This window comes from Melospiza georgiana, chromosome 1 (genome assembly GCF_028018845.1).
Source record: "Melospiza georgiana isolate bMelGeo1 chromosome 1, bMelGeo1.pri, whole genome shotgun sequence".
NCBI lineage: Eukaryota > Metazoa > Chordata > Aves > Passeriformes > Passerellidae > Melospiza > Melospiza georgiana.
In genome coordinates this window covers 104,690,088-104,713,687 of record NC_080430.1, presented here as the reverse complement: position 1 = coordinate 104,713,687, position 23,600 = coordinate 104,690,088, and the positions used below count along the sequence as shown (strand labels likewise).

Below are 23,600 nucleotides of genomic sequence, written 5' to 3'. Positions count from 1 at the left end.
TTTATTATCCTTTACATAAGTGGTCAGATTCAGTTCTAACTGAGATTTTGCCTCTAATTTTCTTTCTGTATGACCTAATGACATCCTTAAACATTTCCTGAGTCACCTGTCCCTTTTTCCAAACATGATACACCGTTTTTTTTCCCCTGAGTTCTTGTGAAAAACTCCCTTCTGCATCAGGTCAATCTTCTTTCCTACTAGCTGGTGTTTCAATGTCTCTATTCCTAAAACACAGAGTGTTCATAGAGGGGTTTATGAAACATGCCTTTCCCAAAGGTGTCTTTAAGTTAGTAATGCTATAAAGTGAATGCAGATCTTTGATAATATGATTTCAAAATGAAAATACATTTATATTAATCATGGTGCCATCCAGTGCTTTTCTGCTGCATAATAAATTAATTGAGATATATTTAGTCTGTTTTATTTTAAATTTGAAAACATCCTCTTCCTACTGTTCATAAATTATACAATTAGGGTTTAAATTTGTAACAAACTTTCAAGTAAATTATAGCATTAAATTTACTTATAGAGATTTTAATTGGGCTTATTTGTGCTTCCTCTTACTGAAAATCTTTAAAGCTGCTGTAAATCAACATACATCAATTTACTTTTGCAGTAGATCTAAATTTGAAGTTAGTAACATCTAAAAATGTCTCTATCAAAAAAGCAAAATCCCTTTTGAATCTAACTCACTTCATTGTGCAATAACTTACCTAACACAGGTATTGCAGGGAAGTTCTGAGATATCACTGCTGCATGACCAATAAAAGAATAAGATTTCCTCTGAAAACCTTTATAACTATTTCTGTGGTGATATGGCAGAACTATGAAGAAATTAGCAGATAAGAAGAGAACTTTCTTCACTTTTGCCTAGCAAAGGCAATAGTAAATTTAGTAACTTTGGGAATTCAAGTCATCAAGCCACAGAAAGCAGGATGAAGATGTAAGCTATGCTTTTTGAAACACATCCCTCTTCTCTAGACAGGAAGGAGAATTTGAGGTCTCACCCTTGTATGCAGACATGAAAAATCCAGTTAATAGTGCTATTAGACTCTGTAATTTTAAAAAACGCAGACTCTGTAAATTTAAAAAACTCTTGATTTAAAAAAAGGAGTAGAATGCAATCAAAACAAGGTAGCTGATATTGACATGTCTGGCTATGTGCCCGAGGAACATTAGTGGTTCCTGTTAACACCTTTCTACCTTGCTTCATCAAGTTTCTCACATTTTCCTCAGACCATAGCTCAAAGCATGGTTTCATTAACAGAGCACTCCTCTGGTGAACAAATACACCAGCAGAGCTGTGGTCTACTGCTACTGCCTGGGAAACAGCCTCAGCTATGAAATGGCATAATGGCAAAATGGAAAAATCATTGACAAGGTTATGGGGAAATACCCATTGTATTTTACCTAAAGCCATCCTTAATAAATGTTGTTGTTTCAGGGTTAAAAATGTTACAAAAATGCTGAATGTAAAGTGATTTATGAGTGTAAAAAGAAAGAGGCAACAGTCTTTTTCTTGTGTTTGGATATACTACCAAAGTGCTGCTGTAAGGGCAAAGGTAGATTCACAAATCATTACTAACTTCAGAAATTGCATTTTTTGTTTGTAGCCTAAAAAAAAAAAAGAATACCTTTCTTAAATGTTAAAATGGTGGATAAAGGTTGAGGGTGAGGGGGTGTAATGTAAATATATATACATATCGTAAACAAATACATAAACATACATGTATACACAGCCTCTTAGGAGTTTGACGGGCCCCTAGAAAACAGTACTTTTTAAAAGAATGAAGTTATAAATCTCTTTCTGGTTGGCTTTTTATACAAAAACCTATCTTCCTATTTCATTTTTCATTCCTAACCTATTTGTATGATGTGTAGTCTATAAATATTTATAAATCAGTATCATCTGAATATAAGGACTCAATTTCCTTGCACCAAATTCAAATATCTAACCCAATTCTGCTCTTTCAGAGGTACCAGGATATATGTACTGAAAATGCTCATTGCTGTCTATCCACAACTGTTTTCCCCTTCCATTCTGCAGAAACAAATTCCCATTTTCAGCTCGTGCTTAGAGGAACATTTCAAAGAAGGAACCGGCCTCTCCCAGTGCTACTTTTCTTAACCACATTACCACTCCTTCATGTAATTTTAACTTACTGCCTCAGAACAACAACAAAAAAAAACCAGACCACAGTATTCAGCTGTGGATGTCAGCTGTCCCAGCTGAAGTGCTTAGATCAACATGTCATGAAGGAGCATAAACCTCATGGATGAATGAAAGGATATGAGCTTTTTCTTAAAGTAAACCTCCAGAAAGCCCCATTGTGGCAGACAGATTAAGGAAGCTTCCTTTTATGAACATAATTAACATGGGAATAATATATGGGTAGTTTCATCTGGGCTAAGGAGAAACAACTTTTGGGCTCCTAGAAAATAAATGAGGGTCACTGTTAAGCAAGAAACTGCACAAAGTTGCCTAAATATTTTTTCCTACACTTAGTATCTTTTCTAGGATAAAAGAAACCATAGTAAATCAATTTTAAAAAGATCATGTTAAAATTCACCAAAATGGGATATATATTTAAATTGAGCCTGGAACTGCAATTTGTGAAGCTATATTTAACAAAGATGAATGTTTTGTTTCATACTTTAATTACAAACCTTTGCAAAACCATCAGTTGCCACAATACCTGATTTCTTTACTTAAATAGCTTTGTTAATTAACCTGCTTTTAAAGGACAAGCAACAGGGGTTTTTTGTTGTTTCTGTTCTCAGTTTGAAAAGACAAATCAGAATAACAAAGATTTTTCTCTAATTTTTTTGATTTATGACTTTTTCAGTGGTATAAAAGCAGTAGGTCTCACCCATGCTCTCACATTCCCAGCTGACCACAACAAGGCACACAAACAGCTCTCCTTTTTAGTAGAAAAAAAGGACTCTAATCCTTCCAACATCAGAATATAAGGTTCAGAGGCTAAACCAAGATTAAAAACTATCCTTCATGACACATAAAATTATCTGAAAGGATATAGACCTCAAGACACAGTGAAAATTCTCCTGACACAAAGTCAGCCCCTTCTCATACACTTTCTTCATGTGAATTGAGCAGTAGAAGATGCACACACCATTGCCCTTGGTTTTTATGCAAGTTTGCGTCACTGCTTGCTCTCAGACTGTCCAGGTGCTTTCTGCTGCCACCAACTCTTTGGTGGATGAGGCTTTCTGCTCCCCACCCCTCAAACATGCTTCCATCCAAATGAAAAAATTAGAGAGAAGTAGGAGATATCCTTTGCCTCCACCATGGCCCCCGCCCCCCCCCACCATCCCCCAAAAAAAGATTAAGAAATACAGTTTTGGTTTTGATTTTCTGGTTTTGGTTACTTTCATACAGATAGATACAAAATTTATTGCAAGAGGGATGCTGAAATTTAGACACAGAGCTAGGATGACATTTTTCTCTGTATTACTCATTTCCCCTTGATTTAATCAGAGAAAAATGCTGTGCTTTACACAGCTTCCTTATAAAACTTAATCTAACCCAAGCTGAAATTAATCTGGTCCAAAATTAACTTCTGGGTTTTGCTAATTTTGTCTAACTTTGCCCAGGGTAATTTAAGCTGGAAATGAGCAATGAAATTCAATACTCAGAAATTTTTGTGTGTTTCATAGTTCAAAGGGGAATCCTCCACTTTCCAGGGCTCTGTGGGTCTACTCTTATAATTTAATGGTGAATGCTCCCACCATGTCAGGACGAGAACCCCTAGATGACAAATCCCATTCCTTTAAGTAAGAACACCCCCTTGAACTTGACCAGAAAAGGCTGCTTAAAATCTGTTTAAAATTATAGTTCCTTTTGAAGCAATAGGTACTAAATGTGCTATGCAAAGGTAGCCCATCAATTTCCTGCCAAAATGATTATTAATTAATTGAATGAAAACACAAAATTTGTATTAACAACAGTGACACTTTCTTTTTCATTTCAGTAAGCTTGAACTAGTGACTTTCTGTGTGTTTATATTTCTTGTGTCTGTCACAGATACTCTTCAACAGACGAGCTGAAGGCTTGATCATACAAATATACAGTATATTTCTGAAGTAACAGGTCAGTGAAGATTTCTCACTCCCAGTTTTCCAAGTTCAGGCCCACTAATCCTTATACAATTATTTTTTATTAATTATTTTGCCAAATGTCTGAAAGTGCAAAGCACTCCCCTTGACAGAAGCACGACATAAAATTTGAAAGCACAAGCCCCTTGCCTACGAAACCCAAGACAGTTGCTCATGAGATCATGGGCCACAGACTCCCCACAGACTCTTCTCTTGCTGCACCTTCACTTTACTTCTTGCCACCAAAAGCATCCTCACAATATTTTGAAATGGCATTTGCATAGTATTTGAAAGGTCTAGAAAGCTATTAACTATCTGAAAGAACAATTAAAACACTCACAATCCTGAGTACTTCAAAATCCAGTATTCAAAGGAATCTTGCAGAAACACACACATGTTAAATTAAAATACTTTCCTACTTGTTTCTTTATAAACCAGGAAAATAACTTCTCGACTGGGAACAGAATTGCTCAGATAGAGCTGGAGTCCAGCTCATGTTGTCTTGTACACTTTTCTTATGGTTGCTCACGAGCCCAGTTAAAACTCTGTTTAAAGCTGATGTATGTGTCTAGTTGATTTAGCATATTTTTGGGATTTCAATAATATGCAGATGTCTAACCCCAAGAGCCATTAGGCATATAAACATTTTTAGCTCTTGGTCTGATACATGTCTTTTGGTTGATCAGTTTTCAAAATATCTATTTGTACTTGTGCCAAATAGTCTACCATTTCCATATATGCCTCCAGTTTGTGCATCAGCACTTTATAAATCTCCAAATAAAATCTTCCATGTTTATTTTTCTTAGAGAGAAAATCCCATTTAATAAGTGTGGGCCTCCTTTATTTATATGTATTTTTCTATTGAGATGGTATCTGTATACTTTCTAAATCATTTTGGTGTTTGAGGGGTTTTATTATGGCAAGAGAAAATAAAAATAATACTATAAATATATTGCATTTCTACTGTGGGCTTTATCTATACATAGCTTAAAGCACATAATAATCACTTTTTGGCTGATGGTACTGCCAAAAGACTAGTGTTATGATAGAAAGGAGAGAAAAAAGGCTTTCCTGAAGTTAAGCCAATATTTTGTCAACACCCTGATCTCCTAAAGGACGCCCACTCGCTTTTTGATAGTTCTTTGTTCCTTTCACTATGTATGCTTTTTCGGGTGTTTAATTTCTTGAAGTAAATTGTGAAGAAATTGTGCTTAAAGGATGTCAGCAAATATATTATAACATATATTTATCCTTTCTTTTCTCTCTCAGATCCTGTTTGATATATACATTTTGTCTGATTAATATTCAAAACATCTATTTGCATTTGTGCCAAGTATAAATTTCTATTAACAATTTACTCCCCCTCATCAGAGAAGGGGATTTCTCACCTTCTGGTCTAGGAAGGAAAATGTAAAACCTGGATGGAACTGAATATCCAAGTAATCACAGAATAGTGGTCATTGCATTCACCCCAGCCATCACTGGTGGAACCGCTGCCTATGGTCCTGGTGGTGCTTCCAGAGATAGCTCAGAGCCTTCTTCTTCACTTCTATAATTTCTCCATGGCTGCATGGAAGCTCCTAGAAGGTATCCATGCTGCCATGTAAGCAGCCGTGATTTTATCCCGGGCAACCTGGCCTGAAAATATTTAATCCAGGATATCTTAACAGCATAGCAAGAGCAGGCTTAGAGGCTCTGTACATTCAAATATTTATGCTTCCTGGGTGAGTCTGACAAGAAGTGCTGCCAAGTGTACCTTTATCAGTGTCCTACGCTGGCTAATTTAAAATTAACTTGGGCACTGCCTACATGAGTCGCAGCAACGTGTTTGACCGAAACCACCTTGTCCCTCCAGCTCAGGGGGAAGGCAGAGCTGAGAAGCTAATTTTGTGATTCAAAACCTGAACTACTTCACCAGAGAGACTGACAGCACAATATAGCACTGTATAGCAGTGCTGGAGAGAGCAACCTCACTCAAGAGAGATGCAAAAGAGGAGACCAACAAGCGTTTTGGAGAGAACCTGAGCTCAGGATGCCCTGGCAGCTCTGACAAAGCTGCACTGAGGTTGGTTTTTCACACCTGTGCTCAAGGTGCTCAGAGACCTGTGGTCCAATGAGTAAAATTAGGGGCATCCTTCACATGATTTCATAGTTTTCGGGAATTGGCATTTATCAGAAACCTTTAAAAAAAAAAAAAACACTGAAGGAGTGGCAGAGGAAAATAAAGGGATTTGCAAATTTTCTCACTTTGTCCTACAGAGTTTTCTCTGAGTATTATTCCAGAATTAGAACCTGATTGTTCTTCGTGATTGTCTGCTTTTGAGTGAAAAGCACTTAATTAACATAGAGAGATCAAGTTAAATAATGAAAAACTACCAAGCATCTTGGTGTGTATTTATTTACAGGATTCTGTATCTCCAGAAGAACACACACTGTTGTAAAAGTAATTCACTCATTTTCCAGTGCCTTTCAAATTATGTACACAGCCATATCAGGCAAAATGAAAGCTTAATCTGTTTTCAGGAGACAGCAAATGCAGTTCCCCGCTATAGAAATGATCCGGCATGTAGGAAATCCCAGCTCCCGCTGCTTTTTCCCGGTGATTTAAACGGAGCAGATCCCGCTCGGTTTCTGCGTCCCTTGTAACTCTCCCTGCTCCACCAAACCATGTGTTTGTTGTGTTTGAGTAGCGCTCCTCTCCACCAGATCGGTTCACTTCGACTAGACTAATTCAAGACCAGGAGGAGTGGAACGAATTTGCTGTTAAAAAAAGAAACAGAAAAAAAAAAAAAAAAAAAAAAAAAAAAAAAAAAAAAGTAAGCACAAAACTATTGGGGGAAGAAGTAAGAAGTGCTGTGCGCGGGGAGGAAGCGTCCCGTTTGCAGGACGGCAGAATTATCTCAGGTTTCTCGTTTCCTAGGAACGTAGTAACTTCCCCGTGGGTTGTTTTGTGGGCGGTGTTTTTGAATTTATGCTAATTCAGCTTGGCTGACAGGGAGAGGAGCCGTGTCCCGGTGCCACAGCTCGGCTGACAGCCGGCAGTGGCGGGCGCTGCCGCCGGGCCAGGCCATGGGCCGGCGCTTGTGACAGGGTCCCTCGCCCGGCCCTCGGGTCGCCTCTGCCGCCAGCAGCGGGGCCGACATGTGCCTATGACCATGGAGATGAAGGACTCGGGCAGCGTGGTGCTGACAGCCTACCATCCCCACAGCCCCGCCAGGATCCCGGGCATGGAGCAGAGCTTTGTGCAGGATGTGTCCCCCGGCCACTCGCCCGGCAGCAGGTAAAGGCCGAGGGGGGAGCGGTGCCCTGGGCCGGTGTTTGCCAGGCTCGGACGCGTGTTCTGTGGCAGCCTGAGAGAGCTCGGACACTCGAGAGCTCCTCGCTCATTCCTCGTCCCTCCCGGGGAAGTGATTCAGCCCCGGGGTGCGGGTTGGGGTTGGGAGGGGGAAACACGAGTGCCTGTGTTAAATCTTGTAAATCACCAGTTTCCTGCCTAGGATACTCAACAAGACAATCCCTAGGAAAGAAGGCACGTGAATCAGGCTTCTGCTCGGACAGTTTAGGACTGTGCTGCCAAAGAGTGAGGTGGTGGGACCGGCTGAGCTTGGCGCTCAGGAAGTTGATTCTGGCTTTGGTTTAGAGGATTATTTAATTCCTTCTCCGTTCACTCGCCGGGTCAGAACCAGCCCTTGTGCTTCTCTCTGTGAAACTGAGGTTGCTGCTTTGCTTTGCACGCACAATGGGGGACTGCGTCGCCAAAGACTCAGTCTAAATACGAAAATTCCTTTGTGTTGCAGGAAGCTAAGTATTGTCTTAATTAATGCAGTCGCGTGTATGTTTACCTTCCTGCCTTGTAAGAATGCATGTATTTGCACAGTTCAAAACCAAGCGGTTTGAGCAGTTTTACTATTTTAGAAAATCTGATCTTTATCCTAAATATACGTATGCTGAGTTTTGCAACTTTCTCCAAAAGAAGTGATATATAAAAGTTCATACTGTAAAAAGTTGAAGAAAGTAGCAAATCTTGCATTATGGCTTGACTGAAAAAATAAGAAGTTTAAGGAAACAGCAGATGACATTATCTCCATGAATTAAGTCTGGTTCTTCTCTTAACAAAAATAATGATATTTACTTCATATTGTTTATTTATAGCCCAACAGCTATTTTGTTTTCAATGTCATTATTTAGATTAGCTGCATCTTCCTGTTCTTTGTGTGTTTCCCTGGCTGTCCCATAAAGATAACTCCTTTGTTCTGGTAAGGAGAGCAGTACCAAAATACACAATTACATGTTGAGAAAAGAAACTGGAGTCTGGACGTTTAGACGCAGTAAGAATGGCATTTGCTACTCAAAACAGAGAGCAGTGGTTTGGCATTGAGTTACAGGGAAATTTAGTTTTTTTCCCTATGCTCTTCCCTTAAGAAGAGTACTAAACTCAATCTCCCTTTAAGTTTGTGGGCAACAGAAATGTGGTGTTTTGCTGGTTTTCGTGTTGGTGTGCTACTTGTTTTGAAATGCACTTGATACTTAAGCTCAGAGTGTCTGGGGATTTAAATCATACACATAAATCACATGCATATCACCTACAAAAAGCAGAAGTGCCAATTACAGTTCCTGAAAGAAAATAACTAAAGCGGATTCTGACATTTGGATGAGGAACGTATTTTGGAAGCTCCTGCCATGAGCCAAAGCCATGTGTCTCTCTCCATGTCTACATATCCATAAGATTTTGGTGCTGTCTCCCCTTTCTTGTCTTCAACTTCCCACAGCTGTCTAATAGCAATAGGCAAATTCTGCCATATGGGCAGTCAGTGGCTGTCTGAGCTTCCAAAGCCTGTTCAAGAGAGTGATTTTATTAACCCAGCATGAAGTCCTCTGGAATGCAGAACCCATGAAGGCAAATGCACTGAGTATTTTAGCAAATGGTAAAATAGGCTCTGGCTTAATCCCTACTTCATCTTCTAAGAACTCTTTCCTGGACTGCATTTTCTGTATAGTTTCCTCTGCCACCATCCTAATGCAAGAGCTTTTATTATAAGTTCTGTCTGGTGTTCCTTGATCCCTAGGGCAGCTACCCACACTATGGCGTGTTAACTCCTTAACTCTTCAGGAAAACAATTCAAAAAAGCAGGAAAAGAACAGAGGTGTCACCCTTTTCTTGTTTGATAACAAAAACAGTTGGAACCCAGAGCCTGAAGTCGGCTGCTTAAGTTACATGTAGCTCTAAAGCACTCTGTGTTTGAGATGTTTATCCATGGGAATACAATCTGTCTTGGATATTAGCCTTTGATTTAGTAAACTGCTGACCAATTCTCTCTCCTCTTAGAAATCAAGATACTTCATTTTCCTTCGTCTTTTCATAACATTTTGCTTGCTTTAGAGTGATGCACTCTTTATATTAGAATAGATCCACTCACCAGAGTCAGGCGTGGAGTTGTCTTCCAGCTGTTTTCTCTTGCAAAAAACTTTCCCTTTGGAAACCTTCTGATCAGAGTTTTCTCACAAAAAGTGGAATCTAATGCAGCCTCAGCCAGCAATTAACTGCACCACTCCTCACCATTAAAAAAGACACTGATAAAAAAAGAAGGAAAGATTCAAGTAACCATTATAAGCCCCTAAACAAATGAGTAATCTTAAACACTCTTGACAACTCAGACACACAGCTGGGTAGCCCATCTATATGAAAGGTTATACTAACAGATGCATCAGACCACTTGGATTCATATTCATGCCCAGCTCTCAAAGGCTGGCATCCTGTGTGCATTTCTAAAACTCACTGCCAGCATCAGGGTGAGCATGAAGTACAGCAGCTGCAAGCATTTCCAATTCTAAGCCCAGTGGGTATATGCTCCATCATAAGTTAGGGGATACTAAGTGGTGGGCTGTAAGGAGAAAATTTGCTTAAATTGCTTTGAATGGAGGATGGATCAGTTTGCAGTGAAGAATGGAAAATGCATAGAAGTAGTGAAGAGGAAAGTGGGATGAAAGTTTAACAGTTAGACTGCATAATGATGCCATCACCAGTTTGCAAAGGAGAATTCTAGCTTCCAAATGTAGCATTGGATAATATCAATAAAGTGGTTAAGAAAGGGGCCACAGATGCTACCCATCCTCCAGAACAAGAGTTCATCAGAGAGATGATGAAGACTTAAATATCTTGACTTCACTTATCCATATAGTTCAATTCTATCTCTCCCCGTTTGTTGCATCTTGAAGAGTTATTTAACCTGTTCTATACATGGGCTGGGATGAGCACTGAAACTTCACTGTTGAATATCCTGGAGTTCCAGGAGAATTCTCCAGACAAACCTTCCTTTAATGCTAATATAACTAGCAAGTTCATTTTCCATTTTCTCATGGGATATTAAGGTCTCTTTCCTTAGTTTGCCATCTGCTTTTATGTGCATTTTATAAGCATTTATAGTAGTCATATTTTTTTTATTTATTGCTTGTGAGAATGAGGTGTTGGGGAGATCTCTGTTTTGTTTGCTTGGAAGTCAGGCTAGCTCTACAGCATACAAGTATAGTGGTAAAGATTGCTGTTCTTGTGGAAACTCCATCACTTTTTTAAAATCCTGTTTGTTAGAAAATAGATGTCATAAATACCAGCACCAAAGAACCCAGAATATCACACTATGCCTGTCAGTACAGATCTGTCTCAGTGCAAAGGTGAAAGTGTTAATTTATGTTACATAATGGTCAACTTTGGCTTCTCATTTCAGAGAATGAAGGACTTTGTAGTTGTGCACAAACACTGCTCCTGGGTTGCATAGAGGAAAAGCGGGGCCATGGCCATATGTCTTTCTCACATCCCCTTTTTATCCTGTTAGGAGTAGCTAGGAGGAGTTATTCCTGTGCTCAAAGGAAACAGGCATGACCTCTATGCCAAATGGCCAGAGAGCTCTCTAAGGTAATTATGCAATTAGGGGAAGACAAAGCATTCCTAAGTGAGTCATGCTCCAGCTTTCCTTGACTTCAGTTTGATAATTAGCGTGTTCCTCTGTTTGCTACCAGCACATCTACCAGCACAGAACTCATCCTGCACAGCAAATCACATTTTCACTGCAATGAGTGGCTGTCACTTATGTGAGCATGAAATAGGAATTAGGGCAAAGAAAAAGCATGTTCATAGGGTTTGCTCCTGCAGAATGGTGTGAGAGTAGCTTTTAAAGTGCACATTAAGCTTTTTATACATGGAGTAACCTTCTCAATCAATAATCATGCAAAGAGCAGCATATATACTACCAAACCTAAGAGCTTGCTGCATAGGTAAAGGACGAAATAGATGTCAGCACTATTGATCCAAGAGCCCTTCATACTGTCTTCCCTAGTCAACTGCAAGTCTGGTACTTCCAGTTGTTTCAGAGAAATGCCTTCCCAATCTCTTTGCATTCAGCATGTCTCCCTCCTCCTGCTGTCAGGAAGGATGTCTGACTTTCAGGCAGACATCACTAAACCAAAAGTCAAAAAAGAACAGGAATATTTTCTATATTGGCTGAAAAATACTGTGTGGATTTAGTTCCCTGCTGGCAACTTCCAGGATTGCTGCTCTCCAAGTCTAAGGCTTGCAGAGTTGGAGCTGACAGTCAAGTCATTACACTGGACAAGTATGACACCAGATTGTTTTGTAGGATTCATTCTTCCTTGCAAGCCTCAAGGTACTACAGATACATGTCAAGGTGAGGTAAAGCATCATTAAATAATTCCCTGGAAGGAAACAACTGCAGGAGCTGTCTTTATGCACCAAAATTCGTCTTGTGACAGGAGGAGCTATGTGAACAGCTCAGGTTTTATCCCAACAGAAGGAGATTTTATCACACTGAAGTAAGGTCTGTAAGCCCCGGGGCCAGGTGATCTGGGTTGGATTTCTGTCAGTGCTGACTGAGCAGCTCTCCTGCTCAGTTGAATACAAGTGATGTCAAGAATGTCTTCTTGGTGATGTAGGATAAACAACCTTAACTGTTTTGGATGTTTATCTCACCTTATCATAAACTTACCCAGAAAACAAAAATAAAAATCTGGCTCCTTTTCCACAGTAAATCTTGACATGACTTGAGCCTTTTGCAGTAACTTGGACTCCAAAGCTATGAATTTAAAATTTTAAAATGTACTAAATGTGGTAAAGAAAATCCCACAAATCAGTAGCCTAGGAAAAAACAGCATTGGCCCCAGCTGCACAAAAAATAAATTCTATGGAAAAAATAACCCTTGTTGCAACTTAGAGAAGCTTTCTAAAATATGATTTTAAAGTATATTTTTATAGATGCTGAGAATGATAATTTTTAATAAAATATTTACCAGGAGGATGCACATAAATAAGTCAGACAATAGCAGACATGCTTTTCCTGTAGGTTTTAGAAATATCCTTGTCCTCTGGGAGCCACACTGAGGAATGTAGTATTTATAGCCAGCTCCTCATGTTATGGTTGAAACTAGAGTTGGCTTCTCTGGTTTCTTTTTAGTTTGGTGCTCCTGCTGCTCTCCCTGGTACCTCCATATGTAGAGCTAATGAAAAACATCTGGCACTGTCCCTTTGATCATTTTGTTGGGTTGAGCATTTAGCCAGCTGCCCCATTCATTTTTAACTAAGTCACTTATCTCTGATTACATGAGTGTTGGAGCTGCCTGCAAAAAAAAAAGAGTAGGACCTGAGAGCCCTGTGTGCCCTACACAGACATGTTCAGATTGCATCTGGCAGTCTGACATCACTGGCATAACAAACTGCCAGGAATCCACAACCTCAGTGTTACTTTTGCACAGGAGATCATATTATTAATTCAGTGCAAATGTGTGGAAAATGTGGAGAGGTGGCAACTGCGAGACATGACTGTGGAGTACTAGTAAAAGTACTTAGCTAGAGCAGGATCTGAAAAGCATCTGCTTAGTGCTGTACAAATATAGAATCACATCCTGAAATAGTGTGGGGTATCCACAGCAAACAGCCAAGCTGACACCCTGGATTTCAGCTAACCACAGTAGAGCAGCCATTTGGCCCACTGCGATGCCTAGCTCCAGCTGGCCAGCCAGCACAACAGAGCCAGCCCAGCTGGCAGCACATCTGCCAGAGGGGCAGGACCATGCTCTCTGCAGCCTTCAGGTACCACCAGGGTGGGTGCATTCAGAGAGCACAGGATGGGTACTCAGAGAATAGAACCCAGAGTCTCATCCCAAAGTGGTGACTGAGGCAAAGCATCCTACCTAGCATTTTGGCCCCCCTTTTCCTGCCTCCTACTTTCTCAGTGAAAATCAACTCATACCACCTTGGTCTTCCAAGTCCTGTCTGAGTTCTAGGAACTCAGAACAGGGAGACAAAAAACAATACAAGGGGGTGGGAAGAAGAGGGGAGCACAGCAGGACACAAAAAGGACCAGATTCCGAGGTGTGTTACCTGCTTCGCATCCTTGTGTGCAAATAAAAGGACCTGGAGTCAGAAAAGAAATAACTCATAAATCTTGTTTTGTGACAGGGAAATTTACAGCTGGGCCTCAAGTCCCACCAAACACATGGGGTTTGGAATAGCATTTTTAAGTAGTGATTTTGAAATCAAAACATGAAGTGGTTTAAAAGACAGGTTGTTTGAAAAAGTGCTCTCTCACCCTGAAGGACTATTTCAGCAGAGATCAGCAGAAGTGCTTGAGTTGGCATCCCTTGTAATTAATGCAAGGAAAAGATTGATGATCTGTGAGTGATCCCTCATTTCTGTAATTCATTTTTTCCCCTGCCATATCTCAACTTTCCAGACGCTGTCAGAGTCTCTGAGGAGAGTGGAATAAACACTGGAGCAGGGAGCCTTTTATCAGCTTGTTCATTTAAATACAGTTACGTCGTCTCATTTAGGATGCTGTGTAATACTCAGCTACTGTAGGTGTGTGGGATTTTCAGATGGGTAAAATCATCCAGTTTAGGATGGTCTTATGTTGGATGCTTAGGCAGAAGGTGGGCCTTTTTTAAAATCTCTTGGTGCAGAAGGTCCTCTGAGCAGATAATGAGCAAGATAATGACCGTAAGTCTTTTTGTGGAAGGTAGAAGTGCCCTACCAGAGAGAGACAGAGGAGAACAAGTATATGTGGGGAACAAGTATCAGATGTAGAAGTCCAGCTGTGTTGACATCATTAACCAGATGAAAGGCAAGATTAAAGCAAGAGACAAGCCAGGGAACTGTGTTTTAAACACCTGTGCATGAAACCTCAGGACATCAGCCATCAGGTCACTCTCAAAATTTTCTACCAGAGATGGAAGAAGCTCTAGAGCTGTAAGTCTTCATATTTTACTAGAGGTTATAAAAAAACCACTAGCTTTCAAATGGTCATACTTGGGAAGGGCATAAGAAATGTATAAAGGCCTGAATTTGACTCATGGAATAGTAGGTTCTTTGCTAACTATACCCCTGCAGAGTCTGCAGAGAGCCAGACTCCGAGATAATCAATGCAAAACACAGGTATGGCAGTGGAGAGCCTCTTCAACATCAGTTTCTCTTCTCTGGTGAATGAAAACTCAGAACAAAATACCATCCAATCATCTTTTCTGGCCCAGTGATTATCATACCTAGTGGTCAAGAGGGAATTTAGAAGTGAGAATGACAGATCCATTTTAAGGTTAACCTTAGTATAAGAGCAAGTACTGGATAGTTGTAGCATTCAAGCCAATATGAATTAGTCCTTTTTTTTAATTCTCATTTAATAAAAAAATCAATAATAAATCAGGCAGTTAAACAGCATGTGGGATATGAGTCTTCTTTGTACATATGGACTGAATTAAAGAACACTTAGGTATAGTTATAGAGGAATTACTCTGAATTTACTAGAAATGGAGTAAATCATTAGAGCTCATATATTTTTGTCACTAATTTAACTTACAGGGCATGATTTGATTATGCTATCTCCTGTCTCAAGTCAGGCTGACTTCTTTAACAGTATTCTTGCAGAATAGGGCATCCATATGAAGTCTTAGATGATTAAAACATAACAGTGACTAGGCCTGTCATCTTATTGCAGCACTCAAATATTTTGAAAACTTGAGTTCTAAATATTTGTCTGAATGTATCAGAGATGATTATAAAATCTTTGCTGTAAATACAGGTGAAACACAGAGCACGGGGGCTTAGGGCATTCTGCAAAAAGTTTTTCAGGCTCGGCTGTCCTTGCCATTTTGGGCCAGATGGTGCCCATGTCATGCATGTGCAAGGAGGTGAATGGAAGCAGAGAGTTTATCCTGATGAACAGAGACAAGGGAAGCCCTTGGTACTCAAGCTGCAGCAGGATTTTAAATTGCACCCTCTCACTTTTGGAGAGAGAGTGGGGAGAAGGAAGCCATGACAGCCTTCCAAACAAAGGAAAGAGGTCTTTTAAGTACATGGGAATCTTCTGTCACCTGCTGAAACAATAGTGTCTGCCTTATATGAGGTCTTTCTTACATCTTCCACTCAGAGGATGCATTTCACTATAAGACCATGTGATCTGCTGCAATTCCTTGATGCTGCCTTGTTTGCTTGCTTTCTTCTCTCCTTTCTTTCAATTAGCAGAAGCAATTAACCCATGAGAATTTTAATATTACTGGTAATTTGAATTTTCGGGAAGTATTTGTTTATTCTAATTTACCTGTGCATGTAGAATATGTGCAAGCCCATAGATGGAGCATGAAGTTTATGGTTACCCGTATGTCACTGACAATTCACAGAGTATATGGCAAACATTACAATTACTTGTCCTGCAAGTCAAATATTAACTGGAATTTTCTTCAAGCATATTTGTTCAAACCATCTGTTGCCTCTGAGAAAGAGTAGCAATTAAAAATAAACAAACAAGAGAACCTATGTCAATTTTTGAAGAGCTTTCTTCATCATACAGGACCTCCATGTTCTGTATTTAGGAAGCACACCACATATTTTTGGGAGAGATGTTGATTCTGCAGCTATTTTGTGTGGTCAAAATGCATTTCATCCTTAATGGACTCCATCTCTTATGCCTTTTTTTTAACTACTAAATTTGTTTTACAAGATTTAGCCAACCCTGGCCTGAAGTCAACTGTGCCACACTCAGCATTGCAGTAAGATCATGCAAGCCAAAACAGCTTGCTCCAGTCTACACTGAACATAAGCAAATCTGCAGCTAATTACCTTACATGTCATGCAACAATAAATCACTAGTTTTAAGTAATCATGCATTTGTACGTGGAGTTTATTGTCATAGGATGTCCTTACAGGCTCATTTTCTCTTTCCAAATTCAAACATGGGGTATGGTATTCATTTGGATAACAAGGATGTCTATAATTAACACTTAGTGCTATCAAGAATTCTAAAAGATACAGTTAAGTTGTAGTTTTCTGAGGTAACCTCCTCCTCCTAATGTGAAACTTTCTGAAGTAAGGAGGATGTGTATTGCTCTTTTATTTCACAGGGCGTTTTTTGCTCTTAGACACAGGACACTGGAATTTGTGTACTATTAGTATTAAGGCCCAGCTGTGATGTCTGTATTCTGCTGAAAATCTGCATTACAGACAAAAAAGAACCAAATAAAGCAGTGAAAAGAAAATATAAAACCAAAGAGATTCAGCCTGACATCGTGTGGTTTAACAACAAGATAATAAATCCGTGGCTTTAGTGGATATCAAGATTGCCACGTAACGAATGCACACAGGAATTCAGAACATACTTTCATGGGGGGGCTGCGAGCAAATCTGAGCTCCCTTTGCCTGTGTCCAGGAGCTGTAGGGCCACGTTAGCACGGAGTTTTTGCCCAAGCCAAAAAGCAGCTGTGGTGATGCACCACCTCAGCTGCTGGCTTCTGGCCCTGGGGAGCCGTGTCCATCCCACCGACACGGCTGTAGGGAACTTGAAGGCTGGAATTCAGAGTGTTTAAACTAATGCTTCAGGACTGATAAGGGGAAAAAAAAAGGGTATGTGTTTTTCTGAACAAGCCATTCTGCTGATTAATAGGTTAGGTTGGGTATTTTCAGGTTTAAGTACATAAACAGGTATAAAGTTACACTGCATTTTTCTCAAATGCTTTGCAGCCTGGAAGGGAAGCTTTACCCAACTTATTTGAACCATAGCAGAATAACTTGTTCTTTTGTGCAAATCAGATTCCTACAAGGGAAAAACACATGAAAAAGGAGCGCTGCTTGTGATACTCACTTAGAAAAGCTTATTGACGACAATATGAAAGTATTCATCATCTGAGTCCCTGTAGACTCCAGCTGAACAATCAAGCGTACAGCAGGGATCCAGCACTAGTTCTGATGAATAAATTTAAAGAAGATTTTACATTTTTATTAGGTTAGAGTTTTTTCCCTTTAACTTAGGTAATCCATTTGAAAAGTAGAGTTCTGATTTTCTGGAAGAATAGAGCTTGAAAACCTTTTATTTCTTAAACAAGACTGAGGCCAGTCAGCATCTGAATATCCATTAACATCTCCCTTCTAATTAAATTTCATCAGCCAAATCAGAAATGTGATGATGTTCAGAAACTGTATTGAGCCACATTCAAACACTGTAAATAAGGTTTATAACCTTTATTCTTGAGCTGTCAGTTCAGCCTTTGGTTTCTGAATCATTTCATGGCATTGATTCAGTGCTTCAGTTATGCTGAAAAAGACATTGACCACTGCAGAAGTGGGTGGAAAAACATCATTCAGCAGTCAGCTGGGTATATCTGCTGAAAGTATGTCTGTAATTTTGTGAAGGAGATGGTGTTACTAAGAACAGATTGGTTTCTGAGACTGCCTTGAACCCAGCCAGCTGTAGCTAAACCCTCAAAGGCTGACAAAGTGCATTCCTAATTATATCAGTGGAGTGGATGGCTGGATTAAGTTACCTCCTTTGAGACTATTGGTGATGAGTTTCCATCAATGGGATAGATTTTGTATTTCATACAAACCAAGGGGACCTCAGGCTGTGCAACAATAGGAATGGCCCAAATTCTGACATGATACATACACACCTTCAGGGCTACCCTAAAGCCCACAAATAGCCATATCCTGTTAATTCACTGGACATAATGATAACACGTGAAAGGCAATCTTTGAGGACTTGGAATAAATTTAAACTTAGTATGGGATTAATCTTTAAAATTAAGTACATCACTTTGCACCAGATACCAGAAAAAAACAGGAAAATCATACACAGTGGAAAGAGTTCTTCTGGTATCTTTAGAGAAAACACATATTTATGGCTTTGGCCATCTTCACAGGGTCTTAAAACACTCACTGACATCAGTAGACTTAAGCAGCTGGTATAGCTGAAGATAATAAACTCAGTGTTTATTTTTCTATACTTTTCTATGGTCTGCATTTAGTTAAAAACTTTATACTGTTTTTCCATCATTTTTAAGTACCTATAAAATGAGTAATGCCCTGTAATGTGGTTATAGCAGACCAAACTTAGCAAATCCTGAAGATCACTTGAAAGTGATGAGTAGATCTCAGAGATAAACAGTGAACGACCCATCCTTACATACAGTGAGAGGAGTGACATGTTCTTACAGAAGGGAAGGAAACCTCTTAATCTTCGATATCAGTTTCATATTTGATGAAAAGAGTTTGCTCACTTTGCAAGACTGCTGTTGCACATTTTATGTTAGGGAGACATACAGAAAATTCCTCTTTGCTTGAGCTGACATTTCTGTCCTGTCTCACACTTAAACCATGATATCTAAAGCCAGAGAGAGAACACAGTGCTCTGTTCATGACACCTGGAAAATCCTGTTTGGAGTTGGTTGCTGTGGTGGGCTGATCAGATAAGTCACTCTGGAGAAGAGTACATGTTTGTTTTAACTGCTGAACTGTGGAGGCTAGACAGAGTTGAATCTTTGGATTACAGATGTGATTGACATCTCACCACACTGCAAGTCAGACCTAGAACAACTCCTGGTGACAGTAGGCTTTGGGCTTGCCTCTGAAGATCTAGATGCTTGTGGCAGCATTCTGCAAACTCTTTATCTTCAATACAATGCAGTTCTTCTCTTTTGTGTCATTTATCCTATTCACTCCATTCTCTTATTTAAAAACTCCTAAATTCCACACAGGGATGAACCAGTTATTAAATTTCTCTGTAACTGCATTTCTATTGCATCTATTTTGTGCATTTATTGGACTTTGATGAAAACAATGAACTTAGCCAAAAACTACTGAGCTACACAGGAAAGATAATTGAGTGGGGCAATTCTGTAATGGTCACTCATGATGGAAAAACTTAGCAAGTTCAATGGGATATTTTTCCTTTTAGATTCATCACAGTCACTTTTTTGGATTGCACTCAGAGAAATATACTTACAAATGGAAATATTATCACAAGTTAGCAGTGGACCCCAAAATCCAAACAAAACAATGAAGCAACACAGACTTTCCTTCCTATTCTGATTGCATCACTGGAACCACTGCCTAGTAAAGGGATTTTGTTTGAAAAAACTTCCTTCTGTGTGTTTTACGGTGCTGTGTGTCTGCATTCCTGTTCATTTGTATGCTTGATTAGCTGAAATCAAATACAACGATGCAGATCTCGAAGCAGCTATAAAAACTGAAAGTGAGCAATACTAACAGAAAAAAAAAAATTTCTACGTTGCAATCTTCATGGGAATTGCTGTGCAGAAAGCAAGACCTGATGCAAAATCGTGTGTATGTTTTTCTTTCATCTTATTTTGTCATTTTGTAACAGAAGTTTACTTTTTAGTGGACTTCAAATAGTCTTGTGAACAGGTAACAAAGGATGTACTGTTTGTGTCTCTGCCTCATGCACAGCTGTCCTCTGGCCAGCAGCTTGAAAGACACAGCTAGATTTTAAGAAATTCTGTAAGTATTAATTGTCGGATTTTTTTTTCCTCTACCTGTGTTATTCTGTGTGCTTTTCGTATTACTTTTGCCTTTTGCTGAGTTAGTCTTGTGGTTTTGGAATGAGTCCTGTGGATTTTAAGAATGGGGAAGGTGTTTTGGTTTTTGTGGGTGATGTTGTATCTTCTAAAATGAATAACTGAATTGATTCTTTTTATAGACATCAATTGAAATTAATAGAAATATATAGATCTATAATTTTAGGTATATAATTTTGCCTAAGATAAGAAGATTGGTGAAGATCTGTTTCATCCTATCTGTATATTCAGAATGTATCACTTACGCAAAGGTGAAAGAAAATAATGCAGTATACATCTGAACCTTAAGTAAGAAAACTTCCAATCATTAATAGAATCTAAAGGAACTTAGGGGAAAACTCAAAAGTTAAGGGTAAAGTGGCAATTACTTAATAAGAAGTACATAAGTAAAAAAAAAAAAACATACCTAAGATCTACTTGAATGGCTATTCCACAAGTGCCTCTTGCTCGGTGGTTGCAGGATTTTTTTGCATTTGCCTTGTTGTTGACAAAATCTTGGCTAGTCTTTCTTTGAAAATGGCTAATATTTGACAGCATTGGAAGAAATCTTTCTGAGTAGATACCCTTTTCCATTACTAAGTAGTAAAGTGAAGGATAGACTAAAACCACGATGAAAGTAGATGAAAGATCATCAAAATTCTTTAGCTGAGGCTTGTTCTTGAATTCAGGGGTTTGTTTTGATGTGGTGCTTTACTTAAATTACTGATTTAATCATGCACTTGTTGAAATTAAAGCTGTTGAAAAGTTCTGTGATTGGATTATGTGGAAAAGAATGTTTGTGACTAGAATATTGAATAGGGATTGTAAAAATTGTTACTCAGAAGTCTGAACAAGTAACTGAAACACATGTTACTGGGCATTTTCACAAAGAAAGCATTTGAAAGTACACATTCATAGCAGATGTAATGGCAGAAGCTTTTTGACTCATTCTGTAGGTTTCTTTGATGCAACCCTTGAAATGCCAACAGCCAAATGATTTACTGCACTGCATTTGAGTTTTGACTGCTATCCTGTACAATATGTAAATAGGAAAGTCCTGGTTCCCTGGAAATTATGATAAGAGCGTAGCTTCTTGGTTAGCTGAGATTGACCTCATGCTACTATCCAATGTTTGCCTAAAAAAAATGAAATTAATTTGTTTTGCATGAAAAAAGCAATCAGATAATATCTTGAGTGGAAAGCCTTGACTTAGACACATGTACTGTCTGTACGATAGAAAATTTTGATGATTTACAGTATTTCCAAGTACTTTGAACATTTTTTGATGGATGGGCTGGTTTAATCTCATTGACAAGATAAATGAGAGCAGCTCTGTGGCTCCTCTGAGTTGCTGTGGTTGTCTAATTTTCATTGGACACAAACTTATCACAAACTTACTCTGAGTAGCACTTGCCCTGCATTTCCTGCAAGGTTTGCTGGACTTGATTTGCACATTGTTAGTCATATTCTGTTTCATATAGAAATATTCTATACAAAATTGTTGGGTTGTACTTATTTCACAGATGGACACCCAGGGCAATTAATTGCATTGTCCAGTTGCTCATGAAGGACAAATTCAGGTGACTTCTAGGCTTGAACGTGGGCTGTGCCAGGGTGTGCTCTGGGGCTCTCCTGACCATTTCCTCAGCTCATATCATTGCCTTAAAATGTTACAGTGAAGGCAGAAAACTTTCCCTGTCAGTTTTCAGACCTGCAGCTCTACAGCAAATCTATGGAGAGAAAGTGTAGGAGAACCAAAGAAAAACCTGCCCATACCCTGGTGTTCCTCCTGCAGTTGTAACAACTGCATTGATGGGACAGCATCTAGAGGACTAGGCAGTTCACAAAAGCAAAATGGCTTAGTTTCAGTTTGTTCCTTGCTTGATCAAAAGTTGTAACTTAAAAAGTAACTTAAAAGTAACTTAACTAGGCTTTTACTTCTTTCTTGACAGAATTACTTTGAATTATGTCACATTTGCCATGGACAGAACTTTCACATGGCAGTTAATATAGCTCGGCTGCTAATTAGGAACTTTTCTACCAGTAGCAATAACATTATTTGTCTTAACTCTTATATTCATCTGAAACTCCTTTCCCTGGACCACAAGAACTCCATAACTACACCTAAGAAAAGATTTTTCTTGGATGATACATAGATGTAAAATAAAGGGGCAGTACTGCATCCTCCAGTCTCCACCACCAACTTTTGTGATAGGAAAATCCATGTTTCTCAAAAGTTCCAGGTCATGGTAGTCAACTGTCAGCTTCTTACATAACAACACAGCAGCAGGAATTGTCACTAAAGTTATTATCCAGAGAGGTTTAATTTATTTTGGCCAATTCACTGGCATTATCATTCATCAGTTCAGGATCCACAGTATAAATAACTTTGAGAATGAAAGCTCTGAGAACACATGGTAAGTTCATCTAAAACTTCTCTCCAAGGCCAGGAGAAGATTAATGCAGTCATGAAAGCAAAGGTCTGGCGCCTCCATCAGCTCCTTTTCCAGTTGCCTGAATGCTGAAATGATCACAGAAATTTCCTCTTCAGTCCTAACTGCACAACCCACACACATGCACAGCTCCAACAAAGTGGTGACTTGCAGCCTGTGCAGAAATACCCCAAACCTGCCTGGCAGCCAGCTGGCATGCCCTAATCCAAGCTCTGAGGCTCGGACTTGAGCCCAGACTGACTGTGCTGTCTTGAGAGCCGGCAGTGCCAGCAGTGCAGAGAAGGCGGCACATGTCCCCCCTCGGCTGGAGCCTACGTCCTCCCTGCAGCAAAGTGGCTCCAGCCAGGACAGCTTCCAGGCCAGCAGAGCTCAATTTCAAAAACATCCACGTAAAAACTGGCCTCTGCACAAATCACAAGTCTGAGGAAGTTCTGGAGATAGTTGTAACCATGCTGGAAAGGAAAAAGGGCAAAGCCATGAGCTTGTTTGAAAAAACAAAGCAGCAACTAGAATTTGATTTTTTTCCTGCTGGTGACCTCTATGGATGCATGAGTGCTGAACACTGCCTGGCAGCATTCTCACTTCAGTTCAGTTTGAACCCAGCTTATAAACAGGCAGAAAACTGCCTTCCACTGTTCCTGCTCAGCCATCCTACCTGCCCCCATCCCCAGAAAACCGCAAGGCATTAAAATAACCTCTGATGCAGGCACTGATTCTCTCAAGTACAGTAGCACAGTAGCACACTCAACACGTGTTTGGAGAGCTCATTAGAGGGCAAGTCAGCATTTTCTTTCCTTCAGCAGCTCCAAACTTCTGATGGTCCTTTACCAAGCACTGTTGATTTAAAAAAAAAACCAAACAAGCAGCCGCTTTCCCAGCTCTTGCTTTAACTCCGTACTTGTGAAAAGGTGATAAGGGGCAGTTTCAGTGCATTGCCCTCCTCTGCTAGTACACATGAATTGTTTTATAGAAAAGGCAAAGCATAAAGGAGAAAAAGGAAGAGAGAGATTAAAATACAAAGTAAATAACTTATTAAAATGGCAAAACTGACATAATGCCATCTGGTTTATGTCTGGTCCCTATTTGGAGCTTGATCCTGCTGGGTACTTAGTGCTCAGGCTGTTCCCTACGGCACTCTCCAGGAGCACACTTAATGTTTAAGTGCTTTGCTGGATCATGGCCAGTGTGCTGAGC

General features: G+C 39.5%; 1 protein-coding gene across 1 annotated transcript in view; it reads left to right on the top strand.

The window, feature by feature from the left end:
* Positions 1-7,291: 7,291 nt before the first annotated feature.
* ARHGAP28 (Rho GTPase activating protein 28) overlaps positions 7,292-23,600 on the top strand; it is a 72,791-nt gene continuing 56,482 nt past the window's right edge. The window contains exon 1 of the mRNA XM_058030455.1: positions 7,292-7,393. Coding sequence (XP_057886438.1) covers positions 7,341-7,393 — 53 coding nt within the window. The 5' untranslated portion in view covers positions 7,292-7,340. The remainder of the gene's footprint in view (positions 7,394-23,600) is intronic.